Source organism: Sciurus vulgaris (assembly GCF_902686455.1).
Source record: "Sciurus vulgaris genome assembly, chromosome: 4".
Lineage (NCBI taxonomy): Eukaryota > Metazoa > Chordata > Mammalia > Rodentia > Sciuridae > Sciurus > Sciurus vulgaris.
This window is the reverse complement of record NC_136464.1, coordinates 31,830,471-31,854,393: the sequence shown is the minus strand read 5'-3', so window position 1 is coordinate 31,854,393 and position 23,923 is coordinate 31,830,471. Positions and strand designations below refer to the sequence as shown.

At 43.9% G+C, this 23,923-nt stretch overlaps 2 protein-coding genes and 1 long non-coding RNA gene across 22 annotated transcripts in view; 1 reads left to right on the top strand and 2 right to left on the bottom strand.

The window, feature by feature from the left end:
- The window catches only part of LCOR (ligand dependent nuclear receptor corepressor), a 136,963-nt gene extending 126,422 nt beyond the window's left edge, over nucleotides 1-10,541 (top strand). For 10 of the 19 annotated variants that reach the window (XM_079137991.1, XM_079137993.1, XM_079137984.1 and 7 more), the window contains one exon: nucleotides 3,924-10,537. In XM_079137991.1, the coding sequence (XP_078994117.1) occupies nucleotides 3,924-8,241 (4,318 nt within the window). In that variant the 3' untranslated portion in view covers nucleotides 8,242-10,537. Of the gene's footprint in view, nucleotides 1-3,923 lie in introns of all 19 variants that reach the window. The other 9 variants (XM_079137995.1, XM_079137979.1, XM_079137981.1 and 6 more) reach the window with 2 other exon arrangements.
- Nucleotides 10,542-12,471: 1,930 nt separating this feature from the next.
- Nucleotides 12,472-19,448, bottom strand: LOC306659966. Its single transcript, XR_013763505.1, has 2 exons — nucleotides 12,840-19,448; nucleotides 12,472-12,794 (listed from the first exon to the last, which is right to left on the bottom strand). It is a non-coding gene; the product is annotated as an uncharacterized lncRNA (long non-coding RNA).
- A 571-nt stretch (nucleotides 19,449-20,019) lies between these two features.
- Nucleotides 20,020-23,923, bottom strand: part of SLIT1 (slit guidance ligand 1) — a 154,484-nt gene continuing 150,580 nt past the window's right edge. For both annotated transcript variants that reach the window (XM_079138105.1, XM_079138106.1), the window contains one exon: nucleotides 20,020-23,528. In XM_079138105.1, coding sequence (XP_078994231.1) covers nucleotides 23,290-23,528 — 239 coding nt within the window. In that variant the 3' untranslated portion in view covers nucleotides 20,020-23,289. The remainder of the gene's footprint in view (nucleotides 23,529-23,923) is intronic.

Sequence of the window (23,923 nt, the reverse complement as noted above, 5' to 3'; positions counted from 1 at the left end):
TAATCTTTTACTTAACATAAGTGTGAACCATCCAACATTTATATTAACAACAGGAATGCTTTCCTTCAGGAATTTAAGTATTGCAATATTGACCAAATAGGCGAGTTCAACTGTGTCTAACCTCTGATCTAGAAAAACATCATTGAGTAAATCATTAAAGATAGGGTTGTGAAACAACACATCATTCTTAAACTGTGCCTTTTAAAGTTTTTATGAATATTATCTTATCCTTTTACCACACCCTTCAGAATTAGGCATTAAGCTGAAGATAGAAAGACAAGGTGGTCAAGGTCATGCAAGCCATTTCTTACCAAGGAGATAAACTCAGAACTAATTCAGGTAGTTAGAAGTCGGGTTCCCTCTCTCTTTTATAGCTCTTCCTCCAATTTACCAATCCCTCTGATCTGAGTACACTTTAATAGTAGCATTCAAGTTTTTCTGCTTGATAAATAATTCACTTAACTATTTCAGAGTCCTCTTGTTGAGAAGAAATGTGAACTCACACAAGTGATTACATCTGTGAAGAATTTTTGTTCTTGTGAAGATTTAGTCAGGCATGAAGGACACAATACAATACAGACTGTAATCACTGAACTAAAACATTGTGCTTCCCTGTAGATGGTGGTGAGGAAAAGATCTGCAGAACAGAAAATCACCTCTCTGGACTTCTCCTTGCTCCAGAGAATAAACTAAGTTAATGTGAGTGCTACACTTAGGCGTCACTAAAGACCTAAGGAAAAGTGAATAATTAAAAGGAAAGGTAAAGACCAGCTGTTTGACACTTAAGCAGAACTGGCTACCACCCATTTTTCTAAACCAAGAAAAAATAGTAAGAATTAAACTTCAGGAAGTTGAAGTTAACTTTAAAGTTTAAATTTTCAAAGGATAAAAAATTAAAATCCATCTAAACCTAGGTCCTGTTGAGAAAAACTTTAGGAAAAAAAAATCAAGGTAGAAAGCTGCATAGTTTAGAAGCACAGCCAAAAGTGGTTTTATTACTATAGTTGTAAAGTTAGCTGTTATAACAGGGCCTTTTCATGACACCTGGACAAAGGTTATCATTAATGTGAAGGTTCTCAGCAACAAGGGAAGCTCCCATTGGGCTAGTGCTTGTTTATCCAGATGGCCCACCAGACATCTCAGATTCAGAACTTTAAGAACATCTCAACTCTGAACAGAACTCGTCAGACACGTGCACATCTAACAACCACCATTTGCCAGGTGTGTCACTTGTGTTCCTGACTGAGTAAATGCTACTGCCCAGGAAGAAAATGCAGGAAGCAACCATGATGCCCCTTTTCTCTTGCTAGGGAAGACTAGGTAAACTTGAAATGTGGTCTTTACCTACACTCAAGCATTAGTCTGCTGCGGAATCTAAGACAAATTAAGTCAGTAAAAGATGAAAATGTGGATAAATGTACAAGACCCCGTATAAATGCCAGTGCACTGTGACTTAGGATTTCAGGAAAAGATGTAATCAGTCCAGGGGGACTAGTCTTGAGCTGGCCAATAATAACCTGGTAAGAACAACTTGCTACTTGCTATGATGACTTGTGGTTCACCAGTATATTTTTCCCAATCTTCCATAGCAGGAAAACATGCAGAGAACTTTCATTGGTGATATTTTCTGTCAAGGAAGGTTGCCATTTCAGTTTTCATCTCCTAGGCTTCCACAAACCCCTGCTCTAAATGTCCCTTAAGATTGACATAGGTAGTGGGTAGCCTGTGTTAACCTCTCTGACACTGTTCTTCAGTATCTGAATGCTGTACTGTGTTGTTCTAAGTTAGAGTTCAGTAGGTCTTAGTGTTCATATGTGTCTTAGTCAAAAAGACACCACCACCACTTGGCCATGAGACTTTGAAATACATACATACATATCCCTAGTTGTCTATTGAGGGCTAGCTTGAGTCATGTTGCCACACTCATCGCCTGATTGCGTGGCCCTTTAGAAAACCTTACTTTACCTTAGTTAAGAGTAATAAAAATACTGAGGTATAATTAAATTATTGAAATATGGGACAGCAACTGATCCAGTCTCACAGCCATAAAGGAGTTGAATGTCACCTGTGGATTTGTTGGTACTCAGTTTTTTATTCTATATGAGCATCATTTTAGAGGAAAATGCCTCCTTTCCTTCAGCTTTGTTCTTTCAATTGGGTACATGCCTTGACTTCATTCATCTCCAGGCAGGTTAAACCCAAATACCAAAACGTGTTTCCAGAACATAAACACAGGCATAATCCAGAAGATTTTTGCAAAGACTTGGGTCATGATTGTGTTTCTTGAACTGAGAAGAATCATTTTTCTCTCTCTCGATCCTCTCTCGCTCTCCTCAAGGAGATGTTATCATACATCAGTTGAGCACACATGTAATAAACTGCCATTGATTCTCTGCCATAGTTCATGTACAGTCAAGTGATAGTCTTCTGTGGAATTACAATCCAGAGAAAGAGAAAGGAGATTAGAAAATCCGTATACTTCTAATAAAACTATTCCTGAAGCTCTCATTCAGAGCCATTTATTTTTACCTTAATTACCATTCTTGCACTTGGGATACAGTTTCTCAGCTAGTATGTAGAAATACACACTTACTAAAGGTAGAAGTGAGGCTGCTGACATTCGCTCTGTCATACTCCAAATCATTGGATCATTCTGTCTTCCTGGACTCTGTAAAACCTGGACATCTAGAAGCACAGGTAGCTAGCTGCATGTGTGCAGTATTACTTGGAGTGTCTCAAGTCCAGTGTCTTCCTTTCCCAGTACCCCCACTGTCTTGGGATAAACTCTAAGAGTTCATCCTAAATGACTTAGGAGGAAAATGCTTAAAAGGGATTCTTTAATGTAGAGTGACTTCTTGTGGGTGACTGTAAAATGTTTAGCAAAAGGCTAGGAGATATGTATAATAGGTGGGGTTGTGTGAGGAACAGTCCTGTTACCTTGCATTGACAGAGCTTTATAGCTCACAATGCAATTTCACATCTGTTTCCTCACTTGAAGGCTAGAAATCAGGACTTGATTGTCATTCCACTGTTTAACATACCTGAAATGTAAAATTATTGGTTTATCTTCATCCATGGCCCAGGAAAGGGATTAAAGGATTCCACCGTTGTTTAATAATTGTCCAACCAATTAGTTTTGTGGAGTGATGATTTTAAAACTATTAATCTCTCTAAGTACTTCCAAACTAAGATTTTTGATATAGTGTGTATAAATTTTTGTCAGAGTTATAGATTTAATGATTATTTAACAGAAGTACCTAGGCCTATGGCAAAAGTACAACATGAGTGTCCTTTATCCAAAATGCTTGGGGCCAGAAGTGTTTTGGATTTTAGATAGTTTTAGATTTTGGAATATTTGCATATATTTGAGATATCTTAGGATTGGGACCCAAGTCTAAACAGAATCATTTGTTTCATGTATACCACATATACATAGCCTGAGGGTAATCTTGTACAGCATTCTTAATAATTTTGTACATAAAATATAGTTTCATGGTGTAGAATTTTCAACATGCTCTGTCACATCAGCACTCAAAAAGTTTTGTATTTTGGAGTGTTTCCAACTTTTGGATTAGGGATGCTCAACCTGTATATGTTGACCAAGTGAAGCTAATAGTGTGATCAGTTATTTTTTTGAAAAGAATTTTATTTTCAATATTTCTTCTCTTATGATTAAAAAAAAATCTCAGTTGTCACTTAAAATTATAAAATGTGTTGTCCCTTAAAAACTGAGACTATTACAGGCTGACCTTGTAATTAGGTAAATACTCTATGGAATCATACAAAAGTACATGGTGGACTTTGAAGCCATTTTGTTTTCTCTTTGTACTCTCTTTACAATATGAGTAGTATCTGGTGAATTTTATAATGTAAAAATGGTGCTTTGGAAAATACTAATTGATTCTTTCTCTTTATCCATCTAGTGAGAACTCAACAGAAACACTAGCAGTAGATTCTAACAATCAGTCCAAGTCCCCACTGGAGAAGTTTATGGTCAAACTGTGCACTCATCACCAGAAGCAATTCATTCGTGTTCTGAGTGACCTGTACACTGAATCTCAGCCAGGCACCGAGGACCTGCCACCTTTGGATTCTGGAGAAATGGATGCATCTACTTGCAACGCTGGCTGTGCCCAGCTAAGCAGCAGCAATAGGGAAAAGGAAGCTATGTGTCTTGATAGGAAGTCTCCTACTTCTGTAGATTTTTTCGTAGACTCATCAGGCTCTCACAGCTCTCTGTATATGACAGAACAGACCCTGAAGGAACCTCCTCCTGAGACAAACTCTGTAGATGGAAGAGAGAATGCCTTGACTGTTGTCCAGAAAGATTCCTCTGAACTTCTAGGCACTCAATCTAATTCTGGCAGTTCAACAGACAGTTCTACTCCGGGATACCTCACTGTGTCTAATTCTTCCTCATTGAACTTCCACCACATCTCTAAAAGCTTGGAGGGGCAAACCACTGGAAAGGAGCAAGACACAAATATGAAATCATGTGAGGATGGTAAGGACCATATGCAGAGTTCAGCTTTAGTAGAAAGTCTACTTGCAGTAAAAGTGGCAGCTGAGAATAGCGAGGAGGGCAATAGCTATGTTGTTTCTCAAAGAAATTCGTTCAAAGCTTTATCAGAAGAGACATGGGACTCAGGGTTTATGGGGAACTCATCTAGAACTGCCGACAAAGAGAATGCTTTACAGTGTGGCTCAAAAACACCTTTGCGCCAGGATTTAGAGGCAAATGAACAAGATGCAAGGCCAAAGCAAGAGAACCATCTTCACTCACTAGGAAGAAATAAGGTGGGTTACCATTCACATCCCAGTGACAAGGGCCAGTTTGATCATTCCAAAGATGGTTGGTTAGCCTCCAGCCCCATGCCAGCTATACACAAAGCACCTAATGGACATTCACGAACCAAGATGATATCAACCTCCATCAAGACAGCTCGGAAAAGTAAAAGGGCCTCAGGGTTGAGGATAAATGATTATGATAACCAGTGTGATGTTGTTTATATCAGTCAACCAATAACAGAATGCCACTTTGAGAATCAAAGATCTATATTGTCTTCTCGTAAAACAGCCAGAAAGAGTACTCGAGGATACTTTTTCAATGGTGATTGTTGTGAGCTGCCAACTGTTCGCACATTGGCCAGAAATTTACACTCCCAGGAAAAAGCGAGCTGCTCACCGCTGGCATCAGAGGCAGTGGTGACACCCAGGCAGGCCCTTACGGTTTCAGCCCCTAGGCACACAGTAGATTTGGAGCTTCCCAGACAAGACTATCCTGAAGGACCTAGTAAAGAAATAACCTCCTTCAAGGTGAGAGGTGGAGACACTTCATCTGTGAAAGAGTCTCAAGAGCCTGAAGTTTGTCCCATGATGAGTGAACTGAATCCCAGCAGCTCCTCTAGACCAGGGGAGGCGACAGCCTCCAACCTGGTGTGTCCTATGCCTGCTCAGCTCCCTGAAGAGGATGTGCCCGAAGACAGCACTGCAGTCTCAGCTCCCACAGCAAGCATGGTGTCTTCCTCTGAACAAGATCAACAACCAGTTGCTCTGCCGCATGCAGAGGAGCCAAGCGTACTCCAGGACTGCCACCTGGGTCCCATGACAGAAAGCATTTCTGGGGGAGGTAGTGAAGAAATCCTTTCTAGGCCTCTGTCTTCTCCTGAGGTGGTCAATAGAGAAGAAAGTCCTCTGTGCTTAGAAGATCAAAGTCCCCCTGTGGAGGTGGAGCCTCCCCTGAGTCTGGCACATACTGAACACAACCACAGTGCTGAGGCTGGGACTGGAGACACTTTGGAACTAGATACCAACTCACCCCAGAAGGCAGGTGGCACTTCTGCTGAGGCAAGCCCTGGTGAAACTGAGGAAGGTGAGGCAGCATGTGTTACGGGGCAAGAGGGAGAGGACAGTGATACAAAGTGCTCTTCAGAAAAAGATATGTGTGATCCAGATATTGACTCACCAGAAGAGAATCTGGATAAGAAGAAAAAAGGCAAAAAATTTCCTGAGGCCTCTGATAGATGCCTAAGAAGTCAGCTTTCAGATTCTTCCTCTGCTGATAGGTACCTAAGAAATCAAAGTTCAGACTCTTCCTCCTCTTGTCCTGAGATCAAGGTTTCTAAAAATCCTGGTGTAAAGCGTTCTAAAAAAGACGGGTACCTTAGTAGGATAACACCTGAGGACTTTCCATCAGATACTTTCCATATAGAAGCTCTAGAGGATACTGAAAACCTAAATGTCAGTGATTGTCCCTCTGAGAACGATGCTGAGCAGGAGGGTGAAGGAAGTGGGATTGTCACAAGGCAGACTTTTAAAAACATGCTGGCAAAAGACATCAAGAAGGAAGAAGGGGAGATTTTCCCCAGCAGTGATCCCATAACCACAGTTGGCCAGCCACTGTCTGGAGAGAGACTGGAAATCTATGTGCAGTCTAAGGTGGGTGAGAAAAATGGTCTTGTTCCCTCTGAAAATATTCCTTGTAGGGAGGGCCTGGAGCAATCAGAAGAGAGGCCAGGACACTTTCCTACCCAGGATGTGGAGGAGGGTGAGAGTGAGGTGGACAGTGAGGACATCCAGCATGAAGAGGATGCTGGCCATGCCCCAGGTAGCTCAGTTGGAACGTCGGGTGGTCAGAGTGGTGAGGATGCTGGGCCACACAGGGTGCCCAGGCCTAAAAGATTGACCTCTTCAGCATATAATCTAAGACATGCTCATTCTCTGGACTCCTTGGATACTACGAAAGTGACTTTGGAAAAGGAAGCTACACAAGTAAAACCAATGCCAAAGGAAAACGAAGCTTCCGAGAGCACTGACCCCTTAGATGAGGAGGATGTGGACACAGTGGTGGATGAACAGCCCAAGTTTGTGGAATGGTGTGCTGAGGAGGAGAACCAGGAGCTCATTGCCAACTTCAACGCCCAGTACATGAAAGTGCAGAAGGGCTGGATCCAGCTAGAGAAAGAAGCACAGCCAACACCACGAGCCAGGAACAAGTCAGATAAACTGAAGGAGATATGGAAAAGCAAGAAAAGGTCCCGGAAATGTAGGGGTTCCTTGGAGGTTCAGAAGTTTTCTCCTGTTCAGATGCTCTTTATGACAAACTTTAAATTATCCAATGTTTGTAAGTGGTTCTTAGAAACAACTGAAACACGGTCTCTGGTAATTGTAAAGAAACTCAATACTCGTCTTCCGGGAGACATCCCCCCTGTCAAGCATCCTCTTCAGAAGTATTCTCCTTCTGGCCTGTATCCTAGTTCGCTGCAAGCTGAACGCTTGAAAAAACACTTAAAGAAATTTCCTGGAGCTACTCCTGCTAGGAATAATTGGAAAACACAGAAGCTCTGGGCTAAGTTTCGAGAGAATCCTGACCAAGTGGAGACAGAGGATGGCAGTGATGTCAGCCTCAACCCTAATTCTGAAGATAGTACAGAGGAAGTCAAGGAAGATAGAAGTAGCCATCCTCCCACAAACCTGCCTACTCCAGCCAGTACCCGGATCCTTAGAAAGTATTCTAATATTCGAGGAAAACTCAGAGCCCAGCAACGACTGATCAAGAATGAGAAAATGGAAAGTCCTCTAGGTGTGGCTGCGGAAAGTAAACAGAGTCGGAAGAGTGTGTGCATCAACCCTCTGATGTCCCCCAAGCTCGCCCTCCAGGTGCATGCAGATGGATTTCCCCTTAAGCCCAAGAGTACTGAAGGAATGAAGAGAAGGAAAGGAAAGCAGGCATCTGAGGTCTTGCTTAAAGCTGAAGCTCAGAATAAACGCAAGAGAGCAGAAAGCAGCAGCACCCAGGACAGTAAGGACAAGGGGCCAGTGATAAGGGCCAGCAAAGAAAAGCATGTTGAAGGGCCTTCCAAAACTCCTGCCAAGAAGCCAGCTGCAAGGGACAAAATCAGCCAACTGCCCAAAAAGATGTCCTTGAAAGAGAACAAAATGAAGATCCCTAAAAAATCCTCTGGGAAGAGCTGCCCTCCCTCCAGGAAAGAAAAGGAGAATACCAACAAAAGACCTACCCAGCCCGTTGCCTCAGAAGCACTGGCAAAATCTACAAAGCAAAAGGGGGCAGGTGAGTCCTCTTCTAGGCCCCAGAAAGTTACAAACAGGAAGCCAAGCAGTGGGAAGACTCGGGCCAAATCCTTGAAAAGCCCAGAGAACAGTGCTGCCCAGAGAAAGAGAAAGCTCAAGGCAAAGCTGGACTCTTCCCACAGCAAACGGAGGCGGCTGGAGGCAAAGTGATGGAAGGATGGCAGCCAAGGGGGAGACTGTTCTGTAGAAGTAACCTTTTATTTTGCATTAACTATATCTGCTTTTATAAGCTTGTCAAGCCTTTTGAATTATGAATAGTGGAGAACACCACAATTTGAGATGTCAAAAAAATACGTCTCAGGTGGAGAAGAGAACTTGCAGAGTCCTTCTCTGAGGCTGAGTAAGGGAAGTTATATATTTTATTCTGGTTGTTCCTAGGGTTTTAAACTTGGAACCAAGCAATTTTCGTTTTTAAAAGTACAGTGCCTTATTTATCCTTTTTGTTTTTAAATTTACAAAAGCTAAAAAGCTGATCTATGTGATTAAAGGCTTGTATTTTATACTTGATGCACAAGCACTTGTACTGTAGCCGAGAAGACCACCATCATGCACATGAAAGGAGCTTCAGCAGCCACCTGCAGTGGCTATCCCTGCAGGCACCCTCTTTGCAAACCACAGCAGTGACTTCCCTCTCTGTTTTGTTTTTTGGTTTTGTTTTGTTTAAGTGATGTTTGAAAGCTAAACCAAATCATTATTATGGTATGTGGAGAATGCAGAGGATTTATAATTATTATAAAAGATTACTATTTCTATTATCCTCTTTTTAAAAATCATATTCATTGTTGATCACTCCTTTCACCTTTGTTTTTTGGGTTGTTTTTTGTTTGTTTAGTTGTTTTTGTTTTGTTTTGTTTTTTAGTCATTTGAGAACTTGTTCTCTAAATTATGTGCCCTTGGGACTAAAGGTGTGTCACAAGTGTAAATTTTGGTTTTTGAATTCTAAAGGTTATTTGTATTCCCAAACTGTATTACTGATTCTTAGCATCCTCTTCTTCATTTTTGACTTTGCAAGCTTACTAGCATGCTAACATGGTTTTCCTTCTGTTTTGGCAAAAAAAAAAAAAAAAAAAAAAAGGATTTTTAAAAATACTGTAATTGTAATTTGACAATTAGGATGAGAGTGACTATTCTTATTTCCCTTCTTACCCAGAATACTTCCCTGTTCGGAGAAAGCCAAAATGTCATTTCCAGTAATAGGAAAGTTTGTGTGTGTGAGCATGTGTATCCAGGTGCATTTGCATGTGGTTATTAACTGCAAATGTCTCCTGATCCCAGTTTTACAGTAAAATTCTTTCTTCTTTGTGCAGTGTGTCCATGAGCTGAATAATTAGCACAAGCCAGATGGTTTTAAAGTGACCTAGGTCTCCATGCACATCCCTAATACCACAGTGGCACCAGACTGAGAGAGATGTGATTAGCACAGTTATGTAGAGGTCAGAGCACCCTGGCAGCTGGAAGCAGCTGCCCAAGCATCTCAGTGGTTCTACACCCCTTGCGCCCAGAGCTAAGGTTCAGCTGGGTTGTTCTGGAGTGGATGTCCATTCATGTTAGCACCATCCTGGGGGTTAAATGCTTGTAGTGTTCTTCCTCCCTGTGCCATGTCATTCTCTGTTCCATGACTCAGAAGTGAGAGCTATAATATTTGTAATTGATGTTGTTTAACTCTCCCCAGTGAAGCCCGAGATGGGCCTATTGGCTTTACTCAGTGCTTGTGACATTGATCTCTCATAACACAGTATGTACTTGACATTTCCTTTGGGCCACCAAAAAAACAGGCTGGGTTGCTTAAGCCTCAGTCAGCTTCTTTAACCTGTTTTGTCACCAAAACAGGCTTGTATGGATAACTGCTGCCCTTGAGTACTAAAAAAATTTCCAGGTCTCTTTAGATAAACCCAGATGAACTTTTTTTTACTTTTTTACTTTTGTTCATTCAAATCATGATAAAACAGGTTAGGTTATATGCCCATTCTACTAAAGGCTTGCTGAATATAATGGAAACTTCTGATGATGGGATAGGACTGGAGAGAAGCATGTAATTCATAAGAAATAGAGAGTTGTATTGAATTTCATAGAAAATTAAGCTTGCTGTCTTCAATGAAGCCTTCCCCCAATCCCCACTTGGCCCTTCAAGAGCTACCTGTATTAATGAAACTGTGGAGTGTGTATGCTGGCAGCCCTATCTCAGCACTAAGTTGCACAAAAGCATTACTATGTTTTGAATACATTCATTTAATCTTAAAAATGGTTTTAAGGTTTAAAAATTATCTTTTTGTATAGTTGTCACTGGATATTGTTTTTTGTGGTGACTTAAACAGCTGATGTTTGCCAATATCAGGTGTGCTGATTCCTGTACATAAGAGGTGCCCCTTGGCTGCTTATAGACTACCTTGTAAGGTGCTTGGATTAGGTGAGGGAGAGGAGTGAGGAAGTAAGTTGATGGAACTTTTCCAGTTCCAAGTTTAATTCATTCCATTACTTTTCTAAGTTCTTTTTTTTTTTTTTTTTTAAGCTCATTTTAAGATAATAACTTTCTCTTTTTAGGCTGTATTTGAGGAAGTAAAGTTACACACTTTACAATGCAATGGATCATCTTTAAAATCAACTCATCTTTCATAGTTGTAACTACACTTAGACTGAGATACTATACAATCAGGACACTTAAAAGTTTAGAATTTTTCATATTTTTTGAATCTGAGTTTTGTTAATTCAGTTAGTTTTGCTAATAAAAGAAAGAAAACAAAAGCAAAACTCGAGGACCAACTCTGGAAGACCCTTTATACCTACAGCAGATTCTTGAAAAGCTCTCCCAGGTATCTCCAAGCCCAGGCTTGGTCTTGACTCCAGTCTCCCCTTGTTTGCCCTCCTCTGCAGAGACTTTCCTATAGCCATTTTTGACTTGCCACCAGATGTAAAGGCAGTCTGTCCCACATTCTGAACCCCAAGTCTGAAAGGAATTGTACTTCTAGGCCTACCCTCAGTGAAGTGACTGTCCCAGTGCTGAAGTTGAAAACTAGAGGACTGTAATCCCTCTGAGTTTCTGGTGGGAACTGAAAGATCCCTAAGAAACCACCAGTGAAACTACCATAGCCTCCTCAAAGCTGGATCCTCTCCAGATCATCCTCTATCCCGTGAGGCTCCCTGGGTGTAGACTGCCCCCTCAGTTGGGTCCAGAGCCTTGCCCCTAGCACTTTCTGAGACTTCCTGCATGGGAGTGTTACTTGCATCTATTAATCAGCAGTTCCTAGCCCCTGAAATTCCTTATTAAAGACTTCTATACAACCTTCCCTAAGACAGTGGGTTTCATGCCTTGTCGTTCTTGTGATGTTACAGAGAAAAGTGGTATCCGTAGTCATCCCTTTACATATGTGATACTTTCTTATGGGATTCTCTGCTCATCACATATTATAGGTGAATTTCTCACTGTTCAGATCGGTGAGCAGTAAAAGGCATAACTTCAAGACAACTGCTTTGAATTGAGGTTTGGCCTCTTTCCCACCTTGTGATAGATTCCATTCTGTGATGAGGGCAGAAGCTGTCACTTATGGGCAGCATTCCTATTGATTAGTGGACCTGAGAGCCTAGTAGGAAAGGGACAACATCCTATGTGATGCAAACTGGAGATGCTGTAGTGTTACCATCCTCAAGTCTGATGTCTTGTCATAACATTTGGGACAGGGCTGACAAGTAGCCAGGGAGCCACCCCCACACCTTTTGGTTTCAGGTCATTCAGTGCAGACTGCCTTTTGATTTACAGGTGATCTATCAAAGGTCTGCAAACTGGGCTGGTCACTTGTTGATGTAAATAAAATTTTCTTGGAACGTAACCATGCCCATTTGCTTACCGATTGCCAGTGGGCAGAGTAGTGGCAACAGAAACCATGTGGTCCACAAAAAAGACTTCTCTCTGGATTAAGAAGTTTGCTGACCCCTGCTTGAGAAAATAATCCCTTTTCAGGGATAATTCTTCCCTGATTGTTCTTCCATCTTGTGCCTCATCCTCTCTGTTCTCTTCTTTCCCTTCTCTTTCTCCTTTTCTCAGTCTTGTTCTTTCCTATAAACTTCTTTGTTTCCTGTTGCAAATGAGACATGTTCTATTAATACAGTACAGGAGCTACGATCCCTTTTAACTCCAGCTCTTCAGCATTCCATCATCCTTTAAATCACCCATCACAGAACCACAGTGAGGCCACCTTAGCCTGGGGAGCCAAAAACCATGAGCAAATTGGGATTAGGAGTTCCAAAAAGTATGTGGCCTAACCTCCATTTCACTCACATAGTATGGCATCACAGAACTGTGGCCATGCTTTTTTTTGTAATGACTTTGTTCTGTTGAAATCAGTTGAGAGTACTTTAGCTGAACCACTAGTCCTCCAGACTTCCTGTTTAGATATGAGGAAAAGCGTTTTCACAGAGTAGAAACAAAATCTGACAACAGACCCAAAGTATTGTTTACTCTTAAATTTTTTTTTGTACGCTTTTAGAAAAATAAAAATTTATTGGTACTAATAACTTTTCAGTCAAATACTCTCAAACTTACTTTATATTTAAAGTAAACCAACAAAAATTAGAGGCTTTTGAAGTGGTTTTTGAAAAAACTGATGAAAAATTGGAACATCCTGTATACTGAGTATGACTGAGAAGTTTGGGAATATATCTTTAGACCAAATCCATTCAACTTCAAAGATGTTGAATGTCCCCTTTCCCTGAAACTCAAGATGTCTTCCCCTTCCCCTGAAACTCAAGGGTACATTTCTTCCAAATGAAGTGGAAGGTCTTGTCAGTGGAGGGGGAAAAAAATTTTTTTTTCAGGGGTGGTACTAAGAATTGAACCCAGGGTTGTTCTGCTACTAAGCTACATTCCCAACCCTTTTTATTTTTTATTTTGAGACAGAGTCTCACTAAGTTGTTGAGACTGGCCTGGAACTTGCCATCTTCCTGCCTTGGCCTCCTGAGCCACTGGGATTACAGGCATGTGCTACGCATGCTCAACCAGTGAAAAAATGCTCAGTCAGTTGCCCCTAAAGAGTGGTAGTCTTAATTGTTTTGAAACATCATTATTTTGATTTTTCCCCCTTTGCATTGCAAGGGATGGAAACCAGGGCCTTGCACATGCTAGGCAAGTACTCTACCACTGAGCTACAACCCAGCCCAATTCTTTTGAATCTTTGACTATTACTTTTAGGTCTGATTACAGCTTGATACTCACTGAAATACTAGGGAAAATTTTTTTCTAAGTATGGAATCACATCTGTGTGTATCACGTCAGCAAGGTGGTCTTCACATCCAGGATAAGTACTCTTCCCCATGCTTGCTCCCAAATCCATTTCAGGGGAAAAAATAAAATAAAAGGATGATTGTATTTAGGGATTTGGGTTTTAGCTCAGTGACAAGAGTCCTTACCCTAGCAAGGCCCAACCGTGGGTTCAGTCCTAGACCCTGAAGGGAGTAAGGGGTAAGTGAGGAAACTCCCACCCTCCAAAAAGATTATTTAAAACAAGCAGCATTAGGTGAACCCTTTTGAGACACCTTTAATATAATTCAACCTTTGAAACATAAAAAGAGGCCTGTCTTCTACAGTGGGTAGTTTGGGAGCCGTGAGGTCCTTTTGTCTCTTGCAGAAACCCAGAACTGGCTCTGGTGCTCCTCCAAGCTAGGCTTGCGGGTGCTCTGCTGCACTGCTTACTTGCAGCCCCAGGAAGCCACCTTGAGCACTTTGTGGAGGAGGTCCTTGCTCAAGCTTTAGCCCTTGGAATTGAACCAGAGCTGGTCACTTCCTTCTATTACCTCCTGTTCATCTGATCTTCCTTTTCCCAGAGCCTTGGTGTTTTTTGTTAAGAGCTCAGGCAACGTCCTTTGCTTCATCCTTCAGAGGAGCGGCTTTGCAGTCAAGCTGCCCTGATGAGCTCAGACAACAGAGCTTTCTTACATGGTGGAACCTGTCTGTTTAAAAGATGTTCCATGTAAAATCTGCTTGAAATGTGTTGCAAAAAAGCAGCCAGGTGTCTCTATTAGTACAATAGGCAGAAGTTGGAATTAATAGATTTTACCTTTTTAAAAAAGGTTTGGATAGGGAAAAAATAGCAAATTATATGTGTCCCTCACAGCCTAAAATACTTAACTACCTGACCCTTCATAGCACATGTTTACTGATCCTTGCTGTAGTCATTCAAGGTCAGATTGTATAAACAGGCACAAATTTGTTTTGTTCACATCCCACATTACAACAACTCTTTACCTAGTTTTTAGGATATCTTGTCTGTTCATCTCAGTATCCAGCTGCTATTGCACACTATTCCTAAAGAAAGATTGTGTGCATAAGAAAAAGGAAAATACCCCCTTTGCTGATTGAATATTGATACATTTTGGACATACATATGATCATATGTCTGTAGTTAAAAGAAGAAAGTTTTTAAACTAAAAGTCATCTGCAATTTTATGAATCCCAATGAACTTGACTTTGGTAGAATCATTCCACTAATAGCAGTGCTCAACACAAGCTATTTACTAATGAATTTACAGCATAGAATAGTGCCTCTTCCCAAAAGCACAGGGCCTATTAGTTTTACCCCCAGAGTTTTCTACTCCTCTTGTTCTCGGGTACTTGCAAGTTTATTACTCCCCAAGCTTTGGTCACAATTGTGAATATGAATGAATGGCCTTTGCCTATTTAAACCTTAAATCCAGATTACACATACTCCTTGAAATACCAGTATGCCACTGGCACACCAGCAGCTTTAGACCAACCAAGTTTAGGCACTCTGGCCTGGCCCATGAGGCATGATCCTGGTCAGCCTGAATTAACTCCTCGTCTTAGGGGAGTCATTCTTGGTACTTGCCCTTCCTCTTCCCTCTTTTGCTTATGCCATCAACTCCCAGGTGGCATCTTCTCTGGGACAGTCTTCCCCTCCTAAGTGCTTCACTGAACACATACATCACATGAGAAGTTTTTATGTTCATAACTCTTATTTTTTCTTCCAATATTTAGATGTTAGGTCCAAATACCATTCAGTTATCAACCTATTTTCCATCCTGGTTTTCTGTGATTTACACCTGATGTACCTTGTAGCCGAAGCTATAGTGTTTAGGAGCTAGTTTGTGGGAAACATACTATACAAATAAGACTTGCATAATTTTGTATATTTATACCACCTGTAGGAATTCTTTTTAGAGCCTCTGTAGTTTAAGATTATTGATTTCACTAGTGGTTCCTACATTCTGAATAGTCTAGGAGTCTGTTATTGACTGGTTTCAAATATATATAATACATATTTATACACACCACTGTGGAATTTATTTCACTGTGTAAATAATGATATTTTCCTGTTCAAATGCTTCTATACAGAGTATTTATTTTAACAAAAAAAAAATTAACTGTCAAAAGGGCTTTCCAGAAATTGTTCATTCATGCCACTCATCCTCCCCAACTACCATGCTCAGCTGTTGAATCCCAGACAACACAGTGAAGGCCGAAGGGTATGGCCTTGAAATCCTCCCTGTACTTGGGGAGATGGAATGTGGACTGGGAACCTGAGCACTTTTCCCCACTGTCGCCCATCCCAGAAGGAAGTTTTTCGGCTGGTATGACCCTGCCAGGCATGGCTTCAGGGCCTGCCTCAGGCACCCTGCTTCTTACCTTCACAGTCGACAAGTTCAACTATTCACTTCCACAACCTGTGCAGGGAAATGAGCCTTAGTTGTTTTTAATCGCAAGGAAGTCCACACCCACGCCTGTGGGATAAGGCGGAACCACTGGTTGCCTGAAGACAGCTTTGAGGTGTATGTGCTTTTAGTCTCACTGTCCCAGGTTTGTGAGAGGCATTTCTTCACACACTCACCATGGGAGACACACATTACCTTCTGTACCCTGCAATACTCTTGGGCACCTTCACTGTCCTCCTCCTCCCTCTCAGCAGGCGTCTACAGATGTGGGCCAGTCCCACCTGTAACTAGTGGTTACAGAATGAGACCATCTGTTCTAAGATGTGTTCAGCTTTAGTTCTCAGGAGTCCTGGTCTGCAATTCAGAGCACCCTAGATGTAGTGGATCCAATGCTTCATGGTCACGTCCCTCTTCCCTGTGCCCCTCTCCTGGGCACCCCTGACTGTCATGATTCTCGTTCTGCTCAGCTGGCTGGACTGAGAACTGCAGGGAGCCTCGGGACTGGGGTTGCAGGGATTTTGGTCATTCATTTGAACCACAGTTTGCATATTTCCTATGGCCTCCCTTTGTCTTTTCTAAACAAATGAGGAGGACACTTGAACAGTAATGCTGGAGAATGTTTTTCTAAGATACTATTTGTAAGCAAATCTACTTTTAATATGAAATGTGAATGGGTACTAGGTGCCAGGGAATTTAGCACTGAACTTGACAGTCAAGACTTTTTTAACCTTTGCAGGAAGAAATAGATTTTGCTCTCATCTAAATGTTCACAAGAAGTAATATTGTAAATAGTTTTCTAAAAATATTTATTACATGTGCTGTATACAAGTTCATGTTCTGAGTGATACTGGTTTGCATTGTAGTATTGTAGAAGAATATATTTTGAGCATTGGACTTCCTTTCATAACACAGTTCACACATGGAGAAAGAAAAAAGCCAGCAGGTTGAGAGCTGTTCGGGGCATTCGATCTGTAATGTAACATCAAATCCAAGCTTTAACTGCCCTTTCTTCTCATCTGATTATGTTATATATATACAAATGTATGATAAACTGGTCAGTGGTCAGTCCCCAGGTCTGCAGAGCAGATTTCCAGGTGTTCTTTCTGATGTGTTGCCCTTAAGCAATAAGACCCTAGGTGATGACATGCTCTGGGGTCCTCATCGGCCCTTGTCTCAGAGGATCAGGTGGGGGTAGAACAGCTCTTGTGACACCCTCTTGCCTTTGCCGGAGAGGTTGCTGTACTTGAATTTTTGCTTCTGTTTGTCTGCACGCTCCCTTATGTCACAAAACAGCAATGGATGAGAAATCTGCCAGTACCAGACACATCAAAAGTGAACATGTAAATCAAAATGTTAGCAATTGTCCATGAATTGGTAGTTTCCAGAAAGTAGTTGAGGCAAACAAAGCTCATTTGGCTATAAAGTGAATGTAAGAACTTTTCACATGAGAAATATGTGGCCAACTAAATGTCCTTTTTGCCTAGCCCACCTTTAGAAGCTAGCCCTATTTCCTACCATCCTCCTCTGCTTGGGCTTAAAACATCTCTAGCCCTTGTGTCTGGGTCCAGCTCTAAGTTAGGTCAGTGGAAAGAGGCAGTCACTCCTCCATTTCTGTCAGCGTGTCCAGCTCAACAGGCTCTAAAGCTGTTAAGTGACCTCTCCTTGTGACCGTCCTAGACTTTGTGAAAAAAAAATACCCCACACCCAAATAACCTTTAATAGAAGTAATGTAGTTTTTTAGGCTTTTGGAATATGTCTTCTCTTTTGTATTTATGATGGTGTTTGGAATTTTTCACTAGTGTTTTTTTAGATTGAAGTGGGTGCATTAGGATAAACCTTTCCGTTGCTGAGCCTGAAAGCAAGCAAAGAGGAAAGAAATTGACCTATATTGTGTCTTTGGAGAGGTGACTACTTGTGGTGATGGGGGGCGGGGGAGGGGCGTTGTAGATTATGTGGAGGTAAAATAGAATTCTGGCCTGAAGCTCCCCAAGTCTTTAATACTTTGTAATAAAAACCCCCTTATTAGCCTCAATCTCAATAGAAGCCTGCTGTTTACCCTCAGGGAACAAGTAGTTTTCAAAAATTGAGCTCCTCCAAGGTCATTGGCCAGTGCCTGTGAGCATTGGTCATCTTTGTGAACTCAATGGCATTATTTTCCCATATGCATTAAGATATTAAGAAATTCAACCCCAACCTGTATTAAAAGCACAGCCCAGGGTCCTAATTGAGGCTAGATCAATGCCTTTGAAGGGCCAGGGGGTCATAGGAAGCCCATACAATTTAACTGAAGCTCAGGTGCCGTGTGGATTTTTATTCTTTTTAGGCCACAACCCTTCAGAACGTGTGAGGGCAGGGGCTGCTGGTCCAGCTGTGGATTCAGGGAGCTCTAAAACGAATCTCTACCGTTCCTTTAAAGGTCTTTATGGTTCCTCCCAGTGACGTCATTGCCGCGGTCAATCTTGTAGTTGTTCAGATGTGCTCCTTTTTGATGTCTTGTGAGTCTTAGCCAGTGTTCCAGATGCCCAAGGTCAGAGCCTCTGGAGGGCCCAGCCCCTTCCTGGTACCAAGTGTGTGCTCCCAGCCTGTGTAAAGGTGGCCTTTCCAAAAGCAGTGAAATGAGAAGTTCTGCAAATGGTAACCTAGAAGATAAGCGTGTGTCCCTTGGGCCTGGATTTCCACTATGTTAGTGAGTGTAGAAAAGTACTGTGTCTTTAATGGATGAAAATTCAATGTATGCTGTGAATTTGTTGGTTTGAAACATTGAAAATTTTTCATTAGACAATGTTTACATACCTCACCTGAAGAACCTTTGAGAGTGTATATATGGAAATCTAAAAATATATTAAGTTGCTTTAAAACAATATGTATAGCTATAAAAGTGGGAGTTATTTTAACTTTGAATATGTACCAAGTCTCTTAAATATTGAAATCTTGTAGACTTTTTGTGCTTCTGTGTTTTACTTTCCTGTTAGATCATGTAGGAAACTGTGTTCTTGTTAATGGTGAAGGGGCCCGCACTGAAATCCAGGCTTGGAAGGATTTCCTGTGTTGTTTCAGATTTTCTTGTTTGGTTTTGAGGGAAGGGGTATGGAGCTAGAGGATGTGTGGGAGGGATTTCTCTAACATTGACACCTATTCCATGAGCTTTTTAAGGCGCTTATTTTACTGCAGCGTATTAAACTTCTTTGATATTAAAGTGTGTTTGTGTAATCACTGGAGAGGGTACAGATGCATTGAAGCCAGGTATTCAACTTGAAGCCAAGTGGGTAAGTGGCTAGAAGTAATCCCAAAGGAAAACTTGTTCTCAACCATGGTGTTGTGCCTTAAAGAAACTTTATTGTGTGCTACTTAAAATCATAAATCATTCTGTAAACTATGCCTTGCTTCGGGGAAGAGAGAACACAGTGGATGAATCCTTGGGATTCCCTTGGCAGGGTTGGAAAGTCACTAGTGTTTCATCCCGAAGATGAAGTGTGGTGGAATTCAATCTCCTGACCTTAGATAAGCCAGGCTGGGCTGCCAGGCCCTCTGTGGCCCTGGTGGATATAGCCGAAAGTCCTTCCATTTGCATTGTATTCTTTCAACTCTGCTTGATACAGGTCTATTTAAGGACCCTGCAGGACCGTGAGATCAACTTGGCAATTCATCTTAACACTTCCCACCAACATGCAAAGCAGCATCCAGTGAGATAACCCAGCAAACTGCTGGTCCACAGATCTGTTTTGTTCAGCCCAATTTTTAAATATACATTTAAGAGCTATAGGGATTTTTTTTTTTTTATTTTTTTAACATTAGGATGGAGAGTTCTGAGGCTGGGGAAATGGCTCAGTGGTAGAGTGCCTTGCCTGGCATGCCTGAGGCCCTGGATTTGATCCCAGAACCACACACACAAAAAAAGATTGAGATTGCTGGCTTATCGATTTAAAAAAAGATGATAAAGATGACAATTACCTTACTAGTATGCATCAACTGATGCACAATAGATTGGAAATGCTTTCCAGATCACCACAGTCTCTAGCTGGGTCAATTGCCATTTGTCACTTTACAGTAGGGAAATTATTTGATATACTACTATATAAGAAGGGGCGATACAAGGGACAGGCTCAGAGGGCATTGCTCACTTGACTTATATAGGTAATCTGGCCACAACAGACACTTGAGCCTGCTACCCTACCTCACTCCATTTTCTTTCCTCCTAAAATCTCCAACTGTTACCAATTATGGCACCGAAGTTACTATCACTGGGCACGTTGAAGGTGACCGTCATGCTGGTAAGGTGAGATTCGTGTGACCACTGCCTGTATTTCCAGTGGGAAATCAGTCCATAGTCCTGTCATTGGGAGGAGGGGCAGCGAGGAACCTTTATCATCGGGGCCCTTACACAGCTTGTCTGCCAGGGCCCAGCCTCACCCAAACTCCCAGTGCAATTTTGTGGTCTGAGAAGGTGACAGAACCCCCACACAAGTATGTTTGCCTCCCTTCTCCACTAGTCCCTATAAACCACTGCCTAGAGACAGACAGTCTTACAGGACATCTGGGAAGACACTGCTGTCTCTGTTGCCCTGATGCTCCAAAGCCCTCAGTGACAGGTTAAATGTGGGTGTGGCTCTGTAGACAAACATACAATGTGAGAGTAAGGGCCAGTGCTTGGTGACAGATGAGAATGTGCAGCTTCTCCAGACCATGTGTGCTATGCCCTCCTCTGCCTCATAACCCCAGCCAGCTGTACCTGCTGGCCCCTGGACACTTCTTCCTTCAGGATCAACAGACCACCTTTGCCACTTCAGGAACAGGATTCAGGGCAGACATCCTGTGTATGGGGATAGTGTCAGGTGTGGGGTCAGCCCAGAAGCTCTTATACCCTGGGAGGGTGAATGCAGGCAGCAGCAGGCTCACCGCAGAGAAAAAGACCAACCAGACGGAATGTAAGTGAATCAATGTCATGTTCACATGAAAGACGAGACAATATTGACATTCTAGAACAATACTTCCAAGGGAAGGGCAGGTGCAGCTCCCTCATGGGCTGTCTAAAGCAGTCTCTTAGAGTCCATCCAAACAAGACTACAGAAACCCCACACCAAAGGTCACAACCACATAGCATCTGCAAATCAAGACAAGACACTGGAGTGGACTTTAACATATAAAAATACTATAACAAAATGAAATACAAATATATATTAGAATCTGTAAGTATTCTGTATAAAGAGATACTTTCACGGTTAGGCTAACAGCAGGCAAAGAGGAGAAAGTCAGCCTTTTCCATCTCCTAACAGTCACCAGTGGTGCCTTGGACAGCAGCTCCTCAGGCCTCGCCTTGCTGGGTGTCTTCAGTGCACATAATGGAAACAACCAGTGGCAACCGCAAAGGAACTGAAGGTGTTTACCAGAGGGGGACACAATACAGAGGCGATTTTTCAGCAGGTGGTCTCCCAGTAGCCTCTTCCAGGACTTCACCAGTGTGAACAGGCACTGGGAGTGATGACCCAGGTCCCTAGAGGCTTACAGTTGGAGGATAAGTTGGTTCTGGGGCACTCGGCTCTCCTGGCCCCTTGCTGCCCTCAGGCTTGCAGTGGATCCTAACTCAGACTTAATCAAGGACTAGCACGAAGGGGCCAATGTGGGTAGACTTAGGCTCACACAGTGTTGCCTGGGAACCAGCACCCTGGCCTCTCACCTGCCATCCCCATGACCCTGGGGGAGGGGTGGCATCACCTGTCTGCAGGTGCCCTTTTCACTTTGTGCAGAGTAAAGAGGCCTCTTGCCAGTCACTGTTCCTTAGCTTGGGAATGGACTTCTTCAGCACTCTGGGGATAGTGACCACCAGGCATGCTAACTTCCACAGGGCTAGTGAGTCCAATACCTTTCAGGGAAGGGCAGGCTAGCTGTCCTTGCATGTTTCTGCCCTGTGCAGTCTAGCTCAGCTTGCCAGGGTCCCACAATAGCCTGGAAACTCAAATGAAGAGAGGGATGCTGGAGAAGCCAGCCTGCCACCTACTTGGGAGGAGGGGGATGGGCACTGTGATCTTTCTCAGAGCCTCAGACAATAAGAGCCTGGTCCCCTGGTGAGTGTCAGATCCTGCCATGAGGACACTTCCCCGGTTGGGCAGGGCAGGGCCCTCTTCCCACCCCAGGGTCCCAGCTCACACTTGCTAGCCTGAGTGCAGGTGTGGTGGAATGTGCCAGGCTCCTCCAGCTACAGGAGGCTGAAGATCTCTGAAGTCAGCACTAAGGGCTCCTCCACTGCCCAAGTAGGTGGGGACACAGGCACAGGGTGACTCCAAACACCCCCATGCCCACTGTGCCTCCCTCAAGGCTACGTCCTCTTGGGGAGACCTGGAAAAGAGGGTCACTTTTCCTCCCTTCAGCTAACTTTCTCAGGCTCAGAAATCATCTACTTCACTCTGCATGGAAAAGAATCCTCTGTCAGAGGATCACACATCCATTGGCTCTTCAAACACTAGGGTGGGCAGCTGGAGCCCCAGCCAGGGTCAGAGACTGGAGCCCCACTGGTCTGTACTCTTCCTGGGCATCCTGGTCACTCCAGTGCTCAGGGATTGGTTCATGTCTGCCCATTAGGGCTGAATGCCCACAGTTCCCCACTCCAGGTTAGGCACATAAATACTTGTGGCTGTGATCTATGAGAGCGGGACTTCTAACTCCTTAGGCTCCCTTCTGAGACCACAGCAGGAGAATCTACCAGTTCCTTTCCCTCCTCTCCATTTTATAGCTAAGGACCCTGAGGTCCAGGTGGAGAAAAGTCTGCCCAGAGTAACAGCCGGCAGAGGCCATGATGCCTGGACCTCTGTGACCCCACTGCTCCCTACTGACCTTCAGCTCCAGGGCCCTGAGCCAATCTTTATAGAGGAGACCCCTGCCTGGTCACCAAGCCCTCACACCTGATCCTCTGCCATAAGGTCACCAGCAGCTTGTAACAGGCAGGTGGCTGGGGAGCTCAGGCGCAGTGTGCCTTCTATGGCTAGTGATGTTTATTCAACTGGAGCCAGAACCTCCTTCCCTCTTCGTGGGGTCTGCCTCCTTGGAGAGCCCCTCATAGAACTTCAGTGGTCATCCTACACGTCAGGGATTCAAGGCCGGGCCCAGGAACCACCTCCACCCCCAGTATCCTTCCCAAGCAGTGGCGACAGTGTGGGGCTGCTTTTCCCATGGCAAGAGGAGGCCTTTCCCCTCTGCGGTCCGCCTGCTGCCAGCGAGATGGGAGTGGGGCTGACAGTCGGCCCCGGGGGAAGGCCAGCTGGGAAAAGGGCTGGCCCCCTTCTTCAGACCAGGTAGCAGGCGTGGAGGGGTGCCACCATCCTGCCCTTAGTGGCCTGACCTCACGCACACATTCATTCAACAACTGTTTATTAAGCGCCTATTTGTGCAAGGCACTTCCGGAGAGGGCGGCAGCTCGGCCTCGCCCCTCCGCCGGCCGAAGCTGGAAAGGCAGTGGAGGCCACCCGCGCTGCCCAGGGCCCGGCGCCGTCCTGGTGATGGCCCGCACCCCCAGCCCAGCTGCCGCCCGCCGCCGGCCCGCGCCCACTACGCGCAGAGGGCACAGCCGCACTTGGTGGGCTTCTCCACCTCCTCAGCAAAAGAGGTCCCATCGCTGCACTCGAAGGTGAGCTTCCTCCGCTTCAGCCGCAGGCCCCGGCAGCAGCCCTGGCCCGGGCATGCGCCCCGGCACTCCACCCACGACAGCGGGCGCGTGGTCTGGCAGATGGCATAGCCCCTCTGGACCCGGTGAAAGTCCCGCACAGGGTCCCCCCGGCATTCGGACTCTGGATGGGACAGACACCAAGAGAAAGCCTCAGGGTACACTCAAGGGTCCAGCTGCTGCCCCAGGAGAAAGAGGAGGAAGCAGGCAACATCCCTGGAGGGGCCTTCATGCTCTCACACCCCTGTCCCCAGCGTCCTCCCACCTTCTGAGCATGCACCTGTGTCTGTGCACCGTCCTCCTGGGGTGCCTAGTGTGGTCGGGGGAAAGAAAGAAATTTCTAGCTGCCAGAGTAAGGCGGTTCCCTTTACAGAGGCATGCAGGAAAAGCAGAGGCCTGGAGGCGATGACGTTATAAAAGGAATCTGCTGTGGGGGTGATGGCCCAAAGGTGCCAGACGTAGAGGTTGCTCTCGCTTTTCCTGCCCAGCCTCAGCAGTCTAGATTCCAGACTCAGCATC